The 17,614-nt window shown below is 27.6% G+C and overlaps 2 protein-coding genes across 3 annotated transcripts in view; one reads left to right on the top strand and one right to left on the bottom strand.

Annotated features, from left to right (window-relative positions):
* Window positions 1-364: 364 nt before the first annotated feature.
* Iyd (Iodotyrosine deiodinase) lies at window positions 365-3,703 on the bottom strand. Its single transcript, XM_074250053.1, has 3 exons — window positions 2,884-3,703; window positions 1,872-2,188; window positions 365-1,017 (listed from the first exon to the last, which is right to left on the bottom strand). Exons 1-3 carry the CDS (start codon window positions 3,248-3,250, stop codon window positions 835-837), a joined length of 867 nt encoding a protein of 288 aa, XP_074106154.1. The 5' UTR covers window positions 3,251-3,703; the 3' UTR covers window positions 365-834.
* Window positions 3,704-5,384: 1,681 nt separating this feature from the next.
* Window positions 5,385-17,614, top strand: part of LOC141531911 (ribosomal protein S6 kinase alpha-5) — a 30,767-nt gene continuing 18,537 nt past the window's right edge. The window contains exons 1-2 of one of the 2 annotated variants that reach the window (XM_074250017.1): window positions 5,385-5,660; window positions 5,737-6,395. In XM_074250017.1, coding sequence (XP_074106118.1) covers window positions 6,281-6,395 — 115 coding nt within the window. In that variant the 5' untranslated portion in view covers window positions 5,385-5,660; window positions 5,737-6,280. Of the gene's footprint in view, window positions 5,661-5,736; window positions 6,396-10,093; window positions 12,744-17,614 lie in introns of those variants that run through there. The other variant, XM_074250011.1, reaches the window with a different exon arrangement.

Here is a 17,614-nt window from a genome sequence, read left to right as displayed (position 1 = left end):
CTTATATTCATACTGTAATTATTTAATTAATTTAAAAGAAAATTATTGAAAAAAAAAAAAACGAATAATAATTAATAATTATAATTATTGTCTTAAATAAACATAAACAGATAATTATAAATAATAATAAATGAGCCAAAATAGAAGGTTGTCTTTATCTGTATAATTATGATACTCAGCTTTTTAAAATTTTTAAAATAAAAACTAAAACAGAAATAAATATTGTGCAGCTCGATAGCACACTCGAAAACAAGGCAACTTGGCTTGAAATAACTTGAGAGTGAAAGCGAGAGAAAGGAAGAAAAAGTTTAAGAAAAAAAAGTGACAAAATATATAATAATAATAATTACATTTATTGAAATAATTTTTTTTTTAATTCGTTTTTTTATTTTTAATTGAAAAATTGTTATTTAGCTCAGTATTTTTGTATTTTATACACAAATTGTACTTAATTTAAGTCACTGGTCCCTCAATACTCCAAGAAATTGATGATAAATTGCATGGAATTGTATATTATTATAAAATCTAAATAATTGATTAATTGACAATTAAATCACCACAGATATAAAAATTATAAAATCATCTTAAATGAATTTATTGTCTCTTTAATAATTATTTTTTGGTGATTCGATTTTTATACCGCTTATTTAAAATAATAATTGTACGCAAATTGCTAATAAATATTAGTTTCTAAAATAAGGATTATATAATTTAACCGTTTAAAAAATAATTTCATTTTTATTATTATTATTATTTTATACTTCAACGCAAAACTCTATAGAATTTAATGGAAGAGTTTTAGTGCTTCAATAATATTTTATGCAAAAAATAATATTAAATCTCAATTAAAATATCTTCCAAAGGTTTGCGCTCAAGTTTAGGTACCGTTGCATCGTCAGCCGGATACCCGACAGGTAAAAGAAGGCACAATTTCTCGTTGGAAGGACGTCCCAAAAGAGTTCTGAGTGCAGGTCCACAGTTCAAGGGCGTCGAAGTGAGTGTAACAAGTCCAGCAAACTGCAATGTGAATACCCAAAAAAAGCTCTTTAGTACACTGAAAAAAGTAAACTGTAATAAATCGCGTTACTGATCCTATAAGGGCGTATTCCCAAAAAAATACCCTTGAAATGGCTTAAGGGCATACCAAAAAATTTTTTTTTTTCGGGAAACAACGGATTTTTAGTTGAAACGCGTAGAAATAACGAAAAAAAAATTTTTTCAAATTTGAAATTTTTTGGTACGCCTTTATGGCACCCGGGGTACCAACTGGGGGCCATAAGGGCGTACAAAAAAAAATTTTTTTTCGGGAAACAACGTATTTTTACTTTAAATACATAGAAATGATAAAAAATTTTTTTTTTCAAATTCGAAATTAACTTTGATCAAAATTTTTTTGAATTTGAAATTTTGTGATAATTTCTTTATTTAGTTAAAAAAAATTTTTCATCATTTCTATGGATTTAAAGTGAAAATACGTTGTTTCCCGAAAAAAAATTTTTTTGTACGCCCTTATGGCCCTCAGTGGGTGCCCCGAGTGTCATAAGGGCGTACCAAAAAATTTTAAATTTGAAAAAAATTTTTTTTCATTTCTACGCGTTTCAAGTAAAAATGCGTTGTTTCCCTAAAAAAAAAATTTTTTTGATATTAAATTATAAATTGTGGCTTTTACACTTTTTATCTACATTAACTTCTGTAATATTAAAATTTTTGCCACCCCAATGTCCGCTTTACTGTTTGAAACTATAAAAAAATGAACCGCAATCCGAGTGAATTTTACAGTTTACTTTTTTCCGTGTAACGAAACGTAAAATATAATGTGTACAAAATGTAATCTGGAAATAATCACCAGCTAATATTCCTTTACAGATTACCTGAATAGCCGTAATGAGAATCCCGCAGGCTATCGAGACACTCATGTCGCAGTAGTAATGAATCTTAGGTCTTCCATTAGCCAGCATACCGTACTTCTGCTTAAACACAATTATTAAGTACGGTGCTTGCGTGAGATACTCTTTAATCCAATTTGTCTTCAACGGCTTCAAGTCTGTCGTCCACTTTTTACCCATGCGTTTTTTATAGTTTATCTCTTCCTCTTGTTCGATTATCTCCCTTATCCTCGTCTTGGTCATTTTATCAGACACCACCACAAAAGTCCAAGGCTCTGTGTGGGCACCACTCGGTGCTGTCCCTGATTAAACAGGTCACCTTTAATAATTATTTTTATTTATAATTTATAATCTATATATACATATATAGGAGATTTTCTATAGATATAGTCACTCATCACGATATCTCTGGAAGTATAAGACCTAGAGACTTGAAATTTGGCAGGAATATTCTTTTCGCCGATTAGAGGTCAGCTAAAATCCGATTTTACAAAATTCCACCCACAAGGGGGGTTGCGGGGGCGTTAACAATGAAAAATTCCCGTTTTTAAACTATAGCTCCTATCGACTCCAAATTTATTGGTAGGAATCTTCTGTAAGAGATGTAGAAAAAGTCTATGGGCAAATTTTACGATAGCTCATCTCACAGGGGTTTGCGAAGGTGGGTGTTAACATTAAAAATTTTTAATTTCCAAGCTATAGCTCCTATAGACTCCAAATTCGCATTTCAAATTTTTTTCTTCGTGTCAATTATTATTCATTTAAAAAAAAAAAGCCACGCAAACATTATAATGATTGCACATTGAAAGTTACAATGAATATTAGCTGGAATAATAACATGGATAAAAGGTGTATGCTAATTCGATGAAATTTGGAATTTGTGAAAGTCAAGACAATACTCTAATTAAATTTCAAGTTTAGATCTAAAAATACAATTCTATAAAATGTCCAGCGAAGCGGGCGGGTAACAGCTAGTTTATAATAAAAACATAAATACCTGCTGCTTTAATGATATCATGGATAACGTTGCGAGGAACAGGCTCTGAGCTAAAAAATCTTATTGTTCTCCGTGCGTTAGCAATTTTATAAAATTCTTTAGCACGATTTTTCAGCTCTTCGACACTTGGCTTTTCATAAACATAAGGAATGTGTTCCAAGTCTATTGATAAAGCCGGTTTATCATCATCCGACTCATTTTCAATGTACTCCGTTGAATAACTATCTTTTAAATTTTTATTCTCTTCAGCACTTTCACAACGCAACTGTTTGTATTTTGATATGATGTTTATAATACCGTAAAAAATGGGGACAATTATTAAGCAATAACCGTAATTTGTCCAGAAAGGAAATAGTTCTGCTAACATTTTATTATTTAATTTTTACCATTAATTAATAAAACTTTATGTTATTTACTGTTATCAGTTATCAATTAAATTTGTTTTACTTTTGTTTATATTGAGTTTTTCCTCAAAAGAAATCACTCGTCTTATAAGACTTGTTAGTTGTCAATGATCAACTCTGTGTGATCCAATATCATGCATTCGTTTTTCCCTTTCCTTTTTAAAACTCAACCGTATCATTAAATTCAAAGGACAGTAACATTACTTTTTACTCAATACACTGTACGATTATTTCATTATAATTTTCTACATTCCACTATCTGTGTATTGTACGCTTTTTACACATATAGTTATGTTTATATACAAATCCATATAATGTGAGGGGAGAATAATGATAAGTGCCACCAGACTCGAGAATTATTGCCATCAGTTTAACATATGTTTTTCATTTATTTTAATTATTCAAAGGCCTCTGTAATCTTGCATTGATTAGAGGGAATTGTCATCAGTTTATGTACATTCATGAATATGTTATTTTCATTCTATATAATCAATAGTTTAATAAAATAAATTTAAAGTTCATCTATTAATATAAATTTATTATATTTATAGCTTTAAGATTTTTTTTTAAATAATAATCATTTTTTTTAATAAATAAATTAAAAATAATATATAGGAAATTTATGCAAATTAAACAACTGGAACTTTAAAATAGATAGTTATTAAAATAACAGGCAAAAATTATTTGATTATTGATTTTTTTTATTTTTGATTTTACAAAATTTTTATGAGAATCAATTTAGCAGATAATAATTAATTAAAAAAATTTTTTAACAAATAAATTATGGCAAAAAAAAATTGATATTTAGAAAATGAAAAAGTAAAATATACAATTTTTCAGAAATAATTTTTTGGAGCAAATTTATTCACTAAAAAAAATAAAAAAATTATAACTTTAATGTCATAAATTTTCAATTAAAATCTGAAAAAAAAAAAAAAAATTATTTTCTATCAATATTTTATTTATAAACAAAAGTTTTCACTTACAAAAAAAATTTAGTGACATTATAATTTTCAAAAATCAGCTGATTAAATAAAAAAAACTTTTGACACTGAAGTGGACAGATATTACAAACTTTTTTACAATTTTATAGTAATTAAATTATTATGAAAAAATTCCACAAATGAAAATTGAAAAAAAAAATGTTAATGAAAATTTTTAGAATTTTTTTAATTGTATCTAATTGACTTTTTATAAAAATTGACAGTTGTCAGCTAAATTCAGTATCATAAAAATAAAAATAAATTCAGCAGATATTTGATAATTTTAAGAATTTTTTTTACAAATAAATTATTTTTTTTAAATTTTCACAACAAAATAAAAAAAATTTTATTTTTAAAAAACTTAAAAAAAGATAGGTGCAATTTTTAATAAATATTTTTTAATTCTAGTTTAATAAATGAAAAAAAAATCAAAAAATTAAAAAATGGCTTTTTTTTTTCAACTTTAGTATTATAAATTAAAAATGCAATTTTTTAGAAATAATTTTTTGTAACAAATTTGTTGGTTAAAAAAAAATTAAAAAATGACGAAGTGATTGCTAATTTTAATTATGATACTAAAGTTAGACGACGTTTTTAATTTTTTGACTTTCTTTTAATTATTAAATTAGAACTAAAAAATTTCACACATTGTTTTTCAAGTTTTTTCCATATGAAATTTTTTTTTATTTTTTTGTAATCGTTTTTTTAGTAAAAAAAATTCTAAACATTTTTAAATATCAGCGAACTTAATTTTTATATTTTAATTTCATAAATAAAAAAAAAAAAATGAAACTTAAATTAGCCGACAGCAAAAAATTTTTATTTTTTTTTTTTTTTATTAATTGAATTAGCAATAAAAAAATTTTTTTTAAAAATCGCGCGTGTAGTTTTTCAAATTTTTTCCATTTGCAATTTTTCCTTATAATTTTTCTGTAATAATTTTATCAATAAAAAAAATTCTAAAAAATTTTAGATGTCGACTAACTTGATTTTCATAAAAAAAATATTTTTGTAGTGATTAACTTGTGGCGCCGCCAGATAACCAAGTGGTACGATGAGAAAATCTCGTAACAGTATTGTAAAGACCTAGAATAATTTCAACACACATTCATAATCCGTGTATGAGATAATACCTAAAAACGGTGGCGTATATACTATGCGGATGAAATGAACATGTGTGGAGTCTGTAAAACAGTGCTTACACAGATAGACAGAATAAATATGCAACCGCGACCCTGATACGACGAAGAAGGCAATGGATTGTCCATATAGTAGTGTTTTAAAAGTAACTAACATAACCGGCCAATTGCGTCGTACACCAGGCGCGACAAATCCAAATAAAAATAATAATACAAAAACGCTGTATTAAGTTTAAGGATTGTTTATTTAAGTATGTACTATATTATTATTTTATTAATCTTCAACATAATCAGGTTATTGATATATGTTACTCATTTATTCAATAGATTCACTGTATTCACCGAGATAGAGAATCAAGACAAATATCAAGTTATGAAGGCAAGCATGTATCAGGTGAAAGAATTACTACGACACAAATCCAATAATTGACATAAAAAAATTATTTAAATTAATAAATAATTCGAGTGACATTTATATTTATTTAAAGTTTTAGTAGTTTGATAAGTTGGCATTATCGTGGTCGTGTTAAAAAATGTAAAATAGAATTTTAAAATAGACGAGAAAGAAAAAGAGAGATGGAGATGATGATGTTAATTTTAAATACAAGTGAAATGTCATTTAGTCACTTGAGAGTAATTCTAAAAATTCAATAGTTCAGCTAGTGGGAGAGGTTAAAAACGTTTTATTTTATTTATTTGGTGTAATCAAGAGCAAGTCCGGCAGGTGATCCATCGACAACCGGACGTGTAAAAAGTGTCGGTAGTGACACTTGATAGCCGGGTTAAAATCTCATATTTTACCAGTTACAGTGTAGCTCCACCGAGAGCCAACAGAGATAGAAAATAGAAGGTGCACTCAGAAGAGAATACGATGGAGAATATCATGCAGCCACCCCTTTTACCAGCTAGAGCAGCACCAACACATCAAAATTCAGCTGCTGACAGTGACAATGCCAATGAAACTGTCACACATGTTTTGACATTTGGTAAACTTTTAATAACATTACTAAATTGTTTTTATTTTTAACGAGGGTTTACACTTTTTTCTCTCTCACCCTCTATTGGTCAAACGAAAGTATCTCTGTCATACTTGTACAACAAATGGAATCTTAAAAACCATTTTATACATAAATAAATGAAAATTAAAAAAAAAAAAGCTCTTTGATAGATAATTAAATTAAACATGTTAAAATAAATCAATATTCGGGCTTTTTTTTACTTGGTAAAATTACTCACTACTCATTACTTAATCTTTATAATGCTACGGTATACAAATATAATACTTGTACTTTCGTTTTAGAAAATTTATTTTATTACATAAATTTACCAGCTAGGTCACTAGGGCACTATCTACCAAACTTCAAGATCTAAAGTAGAATCACATTATCGATAAATTTTTATCTGGAACTAAAAATATTGATAATTGTACTCTGAGTTCACAACAGAAGTTGGCTTTTTAAATATTTATACAACTCAATAATTATGAAGTGGTATTTAAAAAGATATACTGATAAATTTGAAACATTCTATTTAGTAATTTATTATTTTTAAGTAGATTTGTAAGAGAAATCTAACTACTATAAGCTGTAATTTTTCTTACGCAACCTTTCAACATTATTTTTACTGAAATATGCTTTGTTTTCTTCACTTGGTCTGAGAAAATTTAATAATTGATAGTTATAAGTAATAAAGAATAAATGTTTTTTAAGAGATTATTCTGGTTTAGAAGCATGAAATTTCTTGTACCTGAAGTTCTGAACGTTTTTTTGTGAACGAAAATCAAAAAAAAAAATTTTTTTGCTTTTGAGACCAAAAGTGATTTTTCAGTTTCAAAATAAGTCAAAGAGCCCGGGAAATAGTATATTGGATTCTCAAAATACCAAAACTACCCCTTCAGCCACCCCTAAGATTTAGACATCTAAAAGAAAAAATTCAAGAAAAATAGTTCAACGGGTCGTTTGAAGCTGCGATTTTTTCTAAACACTCCTTTTACACCCCCACAGAATATAAAAAATAATTGAGACAATAACTCCCCCGGAACAACCCTTCGAGCCACCCCAAAGACTTAAAAATTTGAAAAAAAATTCAAAGAAAATAGTTCAAAGGGTCGTTTGAAACTGGGATTTTTTTTAAACACTCCTTTTACACCTCCACAGACTACAAAAAATAATCAAGCCAATAACTCTCCCGGGACTACCCCTTCAGCCACCTTAAAGACTGAAGAATTTGGAAAAAAATGATTTAAAAATAGTTTAAAAGGTCGTTTGACGCTACGATTTGAATTTTAAAAAAAATTTTTAAGTCTTAAGGGTGGCTGAAGGGGTAGTTTTGGTATTTTGAGAATCCAATATACTATTTCCCGAGCTCTTTGACTTATTTTGAAACTGAAAAATCATTTTCAGTCTTAAAAGCAAAAAAATTTTTTTTTTGATTTTCGTTCATAAGAAAACGTTCAGAACTTCAGGTACATTTCCAACCTTCCTAGCAATCGAAAACAAAAAAATAAAAAAGATTATTAATCTAGAGTAATGTCGTTATGGTTGGAACTACGGAAAAGTTAAAAGAAAATTTTTTCACATACTGGCGACTGCCTTGAAAAAAAAAAAAAAAAAAAAAAAATCATCTTTTTACCACTTTTTTTTTTTTTTTTTTTTTTTTGACTTTTTTGAATTTCTTAAAAATAGTAAAAATTAAAATTTGGGGATGACTGTGAAGTAGGAAGTGGTAATTCGTAGTAAATTTGTTACTCGCTTGTTGTAATTTATCACAAATTTGAGATTAAATAAATTATAAATATACTTTTTTGGAATCTATGCAAGTCAAAAAAATAATACTCCAATTTAATTTCAAGTCTAGATTCAAAAATACCACTCTATTTAATTCTAAATACAATGCTAAGTGACCAGCGGAGCGGGCGGGTAACAGCTAGTAACTTATAAAAAAATGGATGGTAAGAATATTGATTGGCTTTTTTTTTTTGTGGCACTTCAAAAATTACCTGAAATTTTATGCTTCTAAACTCAAATATTCTTAGAAACATCAACTTGATTTAAATTAAAAAAAATTCTAGTAAGCATATTAAAAAAAAAATACAATTTTTTTTTGACTTGTAGAAATTACTAGATAAAATTAAAATTCGAAACTTCTCGAAGACTAAATTAACCATATGTTTATTAGTTAGGGCCAAAAATTACCCTAAGTGACACGCTAACATAATCTTTTAGCTATTCAAATTTAAAACTTGAACCTGGACATTGAAATACAAATACTTCATTCAATGTAAGTAGTGCGTCATGCTGATAACTGTAAAGCTGGGTATTTATCGAGCATAATTATATTTTAATAATTATTTACAACCAGATTTAAACCCTGAAGTTTAAAATTAAAATTGAGCCTTGGGTTGGGTCTGACTTTTATATAAAATGGCTAAGACATTTTAATATTATCAGAGTTGAGATCTTTAACAAACTATTATATATCTATGTCGCCAGAGGAATATTTTGTGATCTGTGACTAAAAGCTCAGCCGAAATAGAGGTCTATGCTCTTTACATTTCTTTGTGGGGAAATTTTTCAGGTATATCCCTAAAGCTGAGAAGCATGACAACAGTAGACATAGGAATTTACCACAAGTGTTCATGGGTATAAATTTTCCTGAAAGGTCTATAAATTATAACAAAACTAAACACAGCGCACGTAAAAGAAAGCCGAACAGATTAATCCTCATGAAAGCTTGCTATACTCTGCCGTATGGCACGCTGTGTCATGATGTAGATTGCATACAATCGGTCGAAGCCAGGATGATAGGGATTGTTGGTATTGTCCACTTTTTGGGACACGGGTTTGTTATGTGAATCACCTGGTCTTAACAAACTCTCTGGGTCTGTCCTGTAACTACCAAATATTCGCAATACAAGTTAACTCCCTGCACTGCTGTATGTATCATGTACTCCTACTCCTACTTGTTCCGGTGGGTTGTTGGTCAATGCGTCATAAGATAGCCCATGGTTGCAAAAAATAATTCAATATCAGTATCTAGTAAGTCAGCTGCTAATAATAAAAATATTATTAATTAATTTTTTACATATTTTGTTAATGACATTAAAATTAGCAGACACTTGATCATTTTTTTTTTTTTTTTCATAATAGACTAGGTATAAAAAATTGCATTTACAATTTTTTAGAGCTTCTAAATATGAAATTTTTAAAAGAAATTTATTTGTTAAAAAATTATGAGATGTCTTAATTTCAGTAAAATTTTTATTAATAAATTTAAGTATGATAATTAAGTTTGCCGGCATCAAAAATTTTTAGAATTTTTTTTATTCAAAAAATTATTATAAAAAAATTGAAAAAAATTTTTGTTTGTAAAAACTATGAACGCAATTTTTTTGAAATAGTTTTTAGTACTAATTTAATAAATAAAAAAAAATTTTAATTTATAATTTAAATACTTTTGAAAATTGAGTTAGCTGACATCTAAAAATTTTTCGAATTTTTTTGAATTAAAAAAATTATTACAAAAAAATAAAAAAAAATTTCATTTGTAAAAAACATGAAAATGTTAAAAAAATATTTTTTTGTTTTAATTTAATTATTGAAAAAAAAAAAACCGAAAATTAAAAACGTCGGCTAACTTTAGTATTATTAAATACTTACAGATTTTTTAAAAATAATCGACTGCCGGAAGAAGTAAGCGATATTTTGAAGAAAGACAAATGCGAGAAGAAAAAAAATATTTGAAAAACCCAGGGCATATGTAGGATGTCAGGCGTTCCTGTGAAAGACCCCCGCCGTGTGCTTTTAAAATCAGCTGTTATTCCCCGAGCCGATACGATACGAGAAACCTCTACTTACACTACTCACAAGTGAAGCCAAGCCGGTGTAGGATACAACACCAACGAGGATTAAATAGTAGGGGTATTTCAGTTACTCGGGACAGCTCTTTTCTTACTCCCACTTTGTAGGACACTCTCATCTGACTACATTGAAAGCGGTACAAAGTGGGGGTAAAAAAATCGCACGATCTGGCCACACTGCGGGACAGGCGATCAGTCGGCATCGAGCCTTCATGTTACTTCGTGTTCTTTCTGCGGTACTAGCACAGACATCTGTGTGTATCGGTATAGAGTAGTATCAATATATAATACTGGCAGTACCTCAATCGTCTCTTCTCTTTTTATCCTACATCAAAATTGTGTTATTAAATATTTTTTCTCCGTCTGCTGCTTGTACACTTGGCCAAACTACTCCAATCTGATCCTTAGTGTTAAAATATTAACATTTAAAAATAATTATCAGCCGAAGTTAAGTGTAATATTTTATTTAACAGGAGTTATATCGTGTCAAGTGTCATTAATCAACACTATCAGCTGTCGATTATCAATTAATATTCAAACAGAGATTCTGGTTATTATCAAGTGAAAGTATTTCAATGGTTAACTTGCTCGATTAACTTTTAACTGTTTGGTTTATAAATCAAATCAAAAAAGTAAAAAGTAAATAATTGTTTATCAAGTGATTGAGATTTTAGGAGCAGTGTTGAAGGGTCTTTTGCGTGTGACACCTGTCTTCCGGCAGACACCAATTGACCAGAGGATAACACGAACATATGCCACCGTGGTTGTTCAATTCCAGTGGAAAGTTTCATGATTAAAAACTCTTGCAGTAAAGATGGCATTACATTAGCGTGCCGATAAGTGTTTGTTATACTTACTTAACAAGTTTAAGCATTTCAAAATAATATATCTCTGTTTATTATTCAGCGTTAAGTGATCAGACACACAACAGACTAGTGTCTTAAAGAGTGTTAAAATAATTACTTAAATCTTTTACTTACTTTTAGATAAATCTTAAAATTTTGGAACAAGTTAATTTAAAAAAAAAATAAATTACACTAGTGAGCTAAAAAGAAGAGAGTAGCTGGTGAATAAATGAGGACATGAAACAAGAGGAGGAAAAAATAACTTTGGATAAAAATTAAAAAAGTATTAAAGTGCATTACGAAACGTGATTTTCGTGTTTTGTATTACACAAAGAGGTCTTGCTCAAAGCACGAAAGAATCAGCTTCGTACAAGCAGGGAGTCAATAAGTGTGTCAGTAGAGCTCAGTCAGCCATCGAAGGCTGACTATTTATCAGTTTGAGTCTAAGCAAAAAAGTTAATAGTTATTTAACTGTTATAGATTATTATTATAATTATAATAATATTTTACCGACTGTGATTAGTTTATTTAAATCCACGGAAGTAATTGTCCTTCAATCACGTTTCGGTTAAATCAATTTGTATTCCAAGGTAAAAGCTGCTGGCCCACGTGTCAACACTTTCATCACGTTCCTGTTCCAAGGCACGTGGTCACAAACCAATACATCTGAACGCTACACCATACTACACCAATAGTACAGTTGTATATCATTACTTGCATATAGATATACAATCATCCAGGTAGTATAGGTAGATAGATAGAGAGAGAAGAAAACTACCACTACCAATACTACATTGATGTACAGTGCCTTGAAAAGTGGTCATGCGCTGCTGTTACTACTGCCTATAACTTGGATTATTCTTGCTGTTGCTGCTGCTGCTGCTGCTTGAACTCCCACTAATGCAGTATGTATATCAGATACAAGTTTTAAGTGTGTAAATTATTTTAACAAGAAAAATTATTTTTAAATATTTTTATTAACATTTAATTTACTTTGTTTGGTAAAACAATATTCAAAGTTAATAATTATTTGGTGTCATTGAAAATAATTCGAAGAATAAACTAAAATAAAAAAAAAACAATACTCGTACCGACGAAAAATAATTATACTGTTATTATCATTGTTGGTAAAAATAAGTAGAAGCCAAATGGAGGTGACTAAAAAATATTGTGCCGAGTTAAAGTGTAAAGAAGAATAATTTTAAAAGAAGAAGATATATGTATTGTATGTTAATATATACGCATTACGAAGAAGTATAACGTCAAGATGCCAAGGTCCTAGCAAATGCACGCACCAAATAATATATTTGTGATTTTATTATTTATTTATTTATTTATATTATTTGGATTGATACTAAATAATTAGTATCAATAGTTTCATTATTTTTATTCCGTTAAATTAATTACCGGATAAATGAAGTCAACCAGCCAGAAAAAAATTTCGGAGCACGAGAGCGGTTACTTCGAGGACGGCAGTGACGTTGAAATTGTTTTTGAAGATACTTCTATCGGGGATGGAAGAAAATGGGGCTCTGGTTCCTCTGGACTGTCTAAGGCCATACGGAAACTCGACGTCACCGATTCGCCCGCATCTCCAGACCCGGTATCACAGGAAAAAACTGATGATGGAGGTAAATTATCTATTTCTTCACAACTTAATTATTTTTTTACTCAGTGTTAAATCTATTAACCTTACTCTGATACTCCAGTAACCATGAATTTTATTTGTACATATTTAGTATTAGGAAAAAAAAACATGTACTTGAATTATTTACTCCATTATTGATCTGTTATTTTATTTATATAAAACAAATTTTTTAAAAATAATTTGAAAAAAAAAAATGATTTTTTTTTAAATTTATAAATAATTTAATGTATTTTTAAAAAACACACATTTATTTTCTTTATCAGAAGCATAATAATGAGTATCACCTTGCGATAAAAAAAATTATTGAATTTAAAAATAGAATTATAAGAAAGAAGCGCAAAAAAAGAACAAGAAGAATAAAAAAAAAAAAAAAACTTTTTAGTGGGTTTAATTTTAAGAACGTAATAAAAGAGCATTTACTATTACTAGCTGTAGCAATCGATTATAAATTATCCACTTTTAAATCGATAGTTCATATCATGTAATAGTAAATATGTTTACTTATCATTTTTTTTATTTTCAAATGTTACGCATGTAATGAATAATCTGTCAATAACATCGCTTGTTATTTACCATTTCGAGCAATGACGTTGGTCTATTGTATTAGTTTGCGTCAATGATTATCACCAGTGTCAACTATTTAAGTAATTAACTCCAATATTGATTGTGAAAGTTTTGATTTTATAGTTTGTAAGCTTTAAATCTTTAGTTTACACAGAAAAAAAAATTAACTTGAAGTAAGAGAAAAATTCTTTAGCCAAGAAAATAATTTTGAAGAGTTTCATTAAAATGAATCAAAAAAAATTTCTTATTTTAAAAATTTTTTTTACTTAAATCAAAAATATGAAATTCTTCATGAAAATTAAAAAAAAAAAAATTCTACATGTAAAAAATTTGAAAAACTATACTTGCAATTTTTTAAAAATATTTTTTTGTTACTAATTCAATTAATAAAAAAAAAAAATAAAAATTTTTCGCTGTAGGTTAATTTTAGTTTCATAAATTCTTCATATTTATTTACTTGATTCAAGTAAATTTTTTTTCTGTGTACTAATCGAAACTTTTATTCTGTACACCAGATAGTTGGAGTATTGAATCAGTTAGGAGGTTTCGTATTACCGGCTGGATGAAAAAATAAGTAGATAAAATTAATGGAGCAATTGTTGAGCTATTGAATTAAATTTTTTTATTCAAATTAATGATAGATATTATGTGTAATAATTATATAGGAATTTAAAGTAAAAGTTTTATATAAATAGAGATTAACTGGTGGATAATGGATTAAAAATGTGTGCAACGTCTTTTATCAGTTGTCAAGCCGGTTACTAAATAGAACACCGAGGAGAATCGATAGGCCAGATATATGTGTTGCTAAACCGCTAGATAGAAAGAAGGAAAGACTAGACTAGAGCCTAGACCACGTGGGGAGAGATACTGAAGTAGTATACGACCTAGTGATGATTATAGGTTCTAGTAGTCCATCAGCATTGGCACCAGCTTCATCCTCATCGTTATTTCCTTTACGATTATTTTCGTTCTTCCCCTCGTAGCGTTTTCCCCTTTATAACACACCCTGTTTATCCTATACCCTCCTATCCATTATGTGTCCGTAACTCAGCTGATACCCAACGTGCTCTATATTAATATATCTGCTCAGCACACAACGTGTCCTATCACACAGCACACCAACTTAACTTAAATACATTGATATAATGGATTATTATTATTATTATTATTATTATTATTATTATTATTATTATTATTATTATTATTATTATTATTATTATTGTTATTATTATTATGTATATAGGGATGGGAAAATAAAAAATATTCCGGGGACTGAAGCTAGAGAACGTTGAGGCTCTTGATGATAATCGATCCCGACTGATTGAACTACTGCCCTATTAGAAATTTTAACAACTTTATAATTTATCGTGTTGCTGAGTGATTTTAATAGATTGTATGTTGTATATTGTATTAGGTGAGCTTTGTAGAATAATAGAGAAGAAAGTTTGTGGACGAATTTTTAAAAGGCAAGTCAAGTAGAGCCTGACAATTTTTTATGAATAAATTATATTAAATTTTATTTTTTAATTTTATTCATGACACTGAAAATAGATGAAACTGAAATTGAGAGACATCTGACAATTTTTATTAATTTTTTAATTAATAAATTATAGCAAAAAAAATTCATTTCAAAAATTCCATCTTTAGAAACTCTGAAAAATTATAGGTGCAATTTTTTATAAAATATTTTCTAAACCTAATTTATTATTTAAAAAAAATAAAAAAATTACCAATTTCAATATCATGAAAATAACACACTTTAAAATTTTTTTTTGTTTTTGAAAAATAAACGAGGTTTAATTACTTTTTAAAATTGCTTTCATAATTTTTTAGAGCTGCTGTGGAATTTTTTAAATACATTTTTTATGCTGTAATTTATTTATTAAAAAAATTCTAAAATTTATCAGATTTCTCTCAATTTTATTCCTGTAAAATTAAATATTTTATTTTATAATTGGAGTCAAAAATAAAAAAAATTTTTTGAGACAAAAATTAAAATACAAAGTAAAAACTAATGAAGGTATAATTTAAAATTTTGACATAAAATTTAAAAATTTTAAATAAAATAAATTGTTTATTTTAATTTAAAAATCAGAATGCAAAAACTCTGCTAAATAATAACGCAATACATATGTTTTAAAACTTATCACTTCCTATGTAACATTGCAAAAAAATAACCTTCAACAACTTTATTATGTATGTATATTTAAAATACGAGTCAATCAATTATCAACTAAAAATTTTAATTCAATTATCAAAAAAAAAAATTCTTCAAACTTTCTGATCATTAACTTGATAATTAAAATAAAATTTTCAAGGATTTTGCCAAAATTTAAATAAAAAATTTCTGCAGTCTTTGTTTCTTTGAAATATATATCAATCTAATGTATATTAATATTATACATTATAGTCATTGCAGCTTCAGCTGCGGCAGTCTTAAGAAGACAAAAAAACATAACAAGTGTGTACTTACGTATGTGTACATTACTACTGACAACATACTATTGGTTGTATTACCGCTACCGTACTATACTGAGCCTCACGTGATATGATGTAGATGAGCGAGTTAGACCGATGTACATTTATGCACATACATATATATATTTCTCTACTGTACGAAGTAAATACACATAGAGTAAGATCCATGCATTCACTAGCACAAATAAGCCACCAGAGTTCGCGTGTACCAGCCTTGACATTTCAATGTGATGTACAAAATCCTACTGCTCACTCGTATTACTCACCAGCTTATGCTGGCTAACTCATACGAAAATTTTAAAACCTTAGTTTTGAATTTTTTTCATTGAGTTTGACAAGTCATCAGATCGCCACCAGTTGGCTTATTAATTATTGGACAAACGCCAGTCCTTGGATTTAAATAAAAAAAGCCTTTTAAATATAAATATTTCCATCATTATCTTCCTTTTAAATTGTAAATACACATTTGTATTTATAATTTATAATTACATTTTTTTTCATGGTACATACAAAAAAAAAAAAAATATTTACGAAAGTCTAGAATTTTATTATTTTTGCAAATAATTTATTGATAATTATTAAATTTGAAAGAATATTCTTCTTAAAAAAAAAAATACGATAAAATTGATAGGAAATATTTTTATCAAAAATTAAATTGCCAAAAAATAATGTTTAATATTTAGCTGACAATTTAAATTGCAAACTTTAATTAATTTTTACCGTTTAATATATTTCACATTTAAGATAAATGTTTGCAAGTTTATATCGATATCACTTCACCTTTATCTCTAGTCCTCCTACCCAACGACATTGGACGTGTAGTGTATAAATATTGTCGGCTAGAAAATATACGAAGGATAGATATAATACAATATAATGCAATGTATAAGCCTAAAACACCTTGAACTTGCTACTAATACACGTCAACTTCTTTTATCGTCATTATTCTATTCTAAAAGTATATTTTTAACTTTCTCAAGTTTATACTTTCGGCCTATATTTATGTGAATTTATATTTACTGTGCAAGTAAATATAAATGTATGTATCATGATAAAAATTGAGAATTAAGTAGACCGTTAATAGGTTTTAATTTATATTTGTAATTAAATAACAATAAGATATTGGTTTTATTTAAATTTAACACTCTTGGTATTATTTAAGTGAAATCTGGTCTACTGGTGTGCAAGTAAACCTTTTAATTGAAAAAAGATGCGATTAGTTTGCTTGATAATTTTATTTATAATGTGTGAGTGTAAACTGAGAAAGGTGAATAAGAATATATAAGGCATTTAAATAATGTTATTATTCTCAACTATCCTTATACTTATATACTTCAGAGTAACTCTTTTTCTTGATAAGCTATATTACTGTGAAAACGTTACTTATTACGGTATTCTTGCTTTTTAATATCTGATTAAAATTACAATTAGTAATTAAATACCAACAATTATTTTATTTATTCCCCTCTCAATGCAAGGATTTTTAATATATTTTTAAGCGGTTTAATATCACCTGTTTAATATGAGAAATGTTTTTGAACTTTTTTTTTTTCGAACAACTTTCACATTCACTTTCAAAAGTTCATGTAAAAAAACTATAATGTTACGGTTAAAATACTGAGACAAAATGTGATGATAAAAAAATGTTGAAATTTTCATACACTAGTCACAAAAATTAAGGGATATAAAAAAAATTCCAAATTTTTTGGTGATTTTCAGCGAGCTGTAACTCCGAGGAAAATGATCGCACAGAAAAAAAAAAAAAAGCAAATTGTAGCTCCAAGTGTCTAGTTTTTAGATATGACCATG

This window comes from Cotesia typhae, unplaced genomic scaffold (genome assembly GCF_013202065.1).
Source record: "Cotesia typhae breed Kobodo isofemale line unplaced genomic scaffold, CoteBio_Ctyphae contig_119, whole genome shotgun sequence".
Classification (NCBI taxonomy): domain Eukaryota; kingdom Metazoa; phylum Arthropoda; class Insecta; order Hymenoptera; family Braconidae; genus Cotesia; species Cotesia typhae.
This window is presented reverse-complemented; position numbering and strand designations above follow the sequence as displayed.

Bases quoted from the DNA above. Each gene is read 5' to 3' on its own strand.
- Iyd (XM_074250053.1), bottom strand. From the start codon at position 3,250: ATGTTAGCAGAACTATTTCCTTTCTGGACAAATTACGGTTATTGCTTA. The intron at 2,189-2,883 runs GTATTTATGTTT...CTGTTTAATCAG, and splicing joins TGATATCATTAAAGCAGCAG to GGACAGCACCGAGTGGTGCC. The intron at 1,018-1,871 runs GTAATCTGTAAA...TTCACATTGCAG, and splicing joins TTCTCATTACGGCTATTCAG to TTTGCTGGACTTGTTACACT.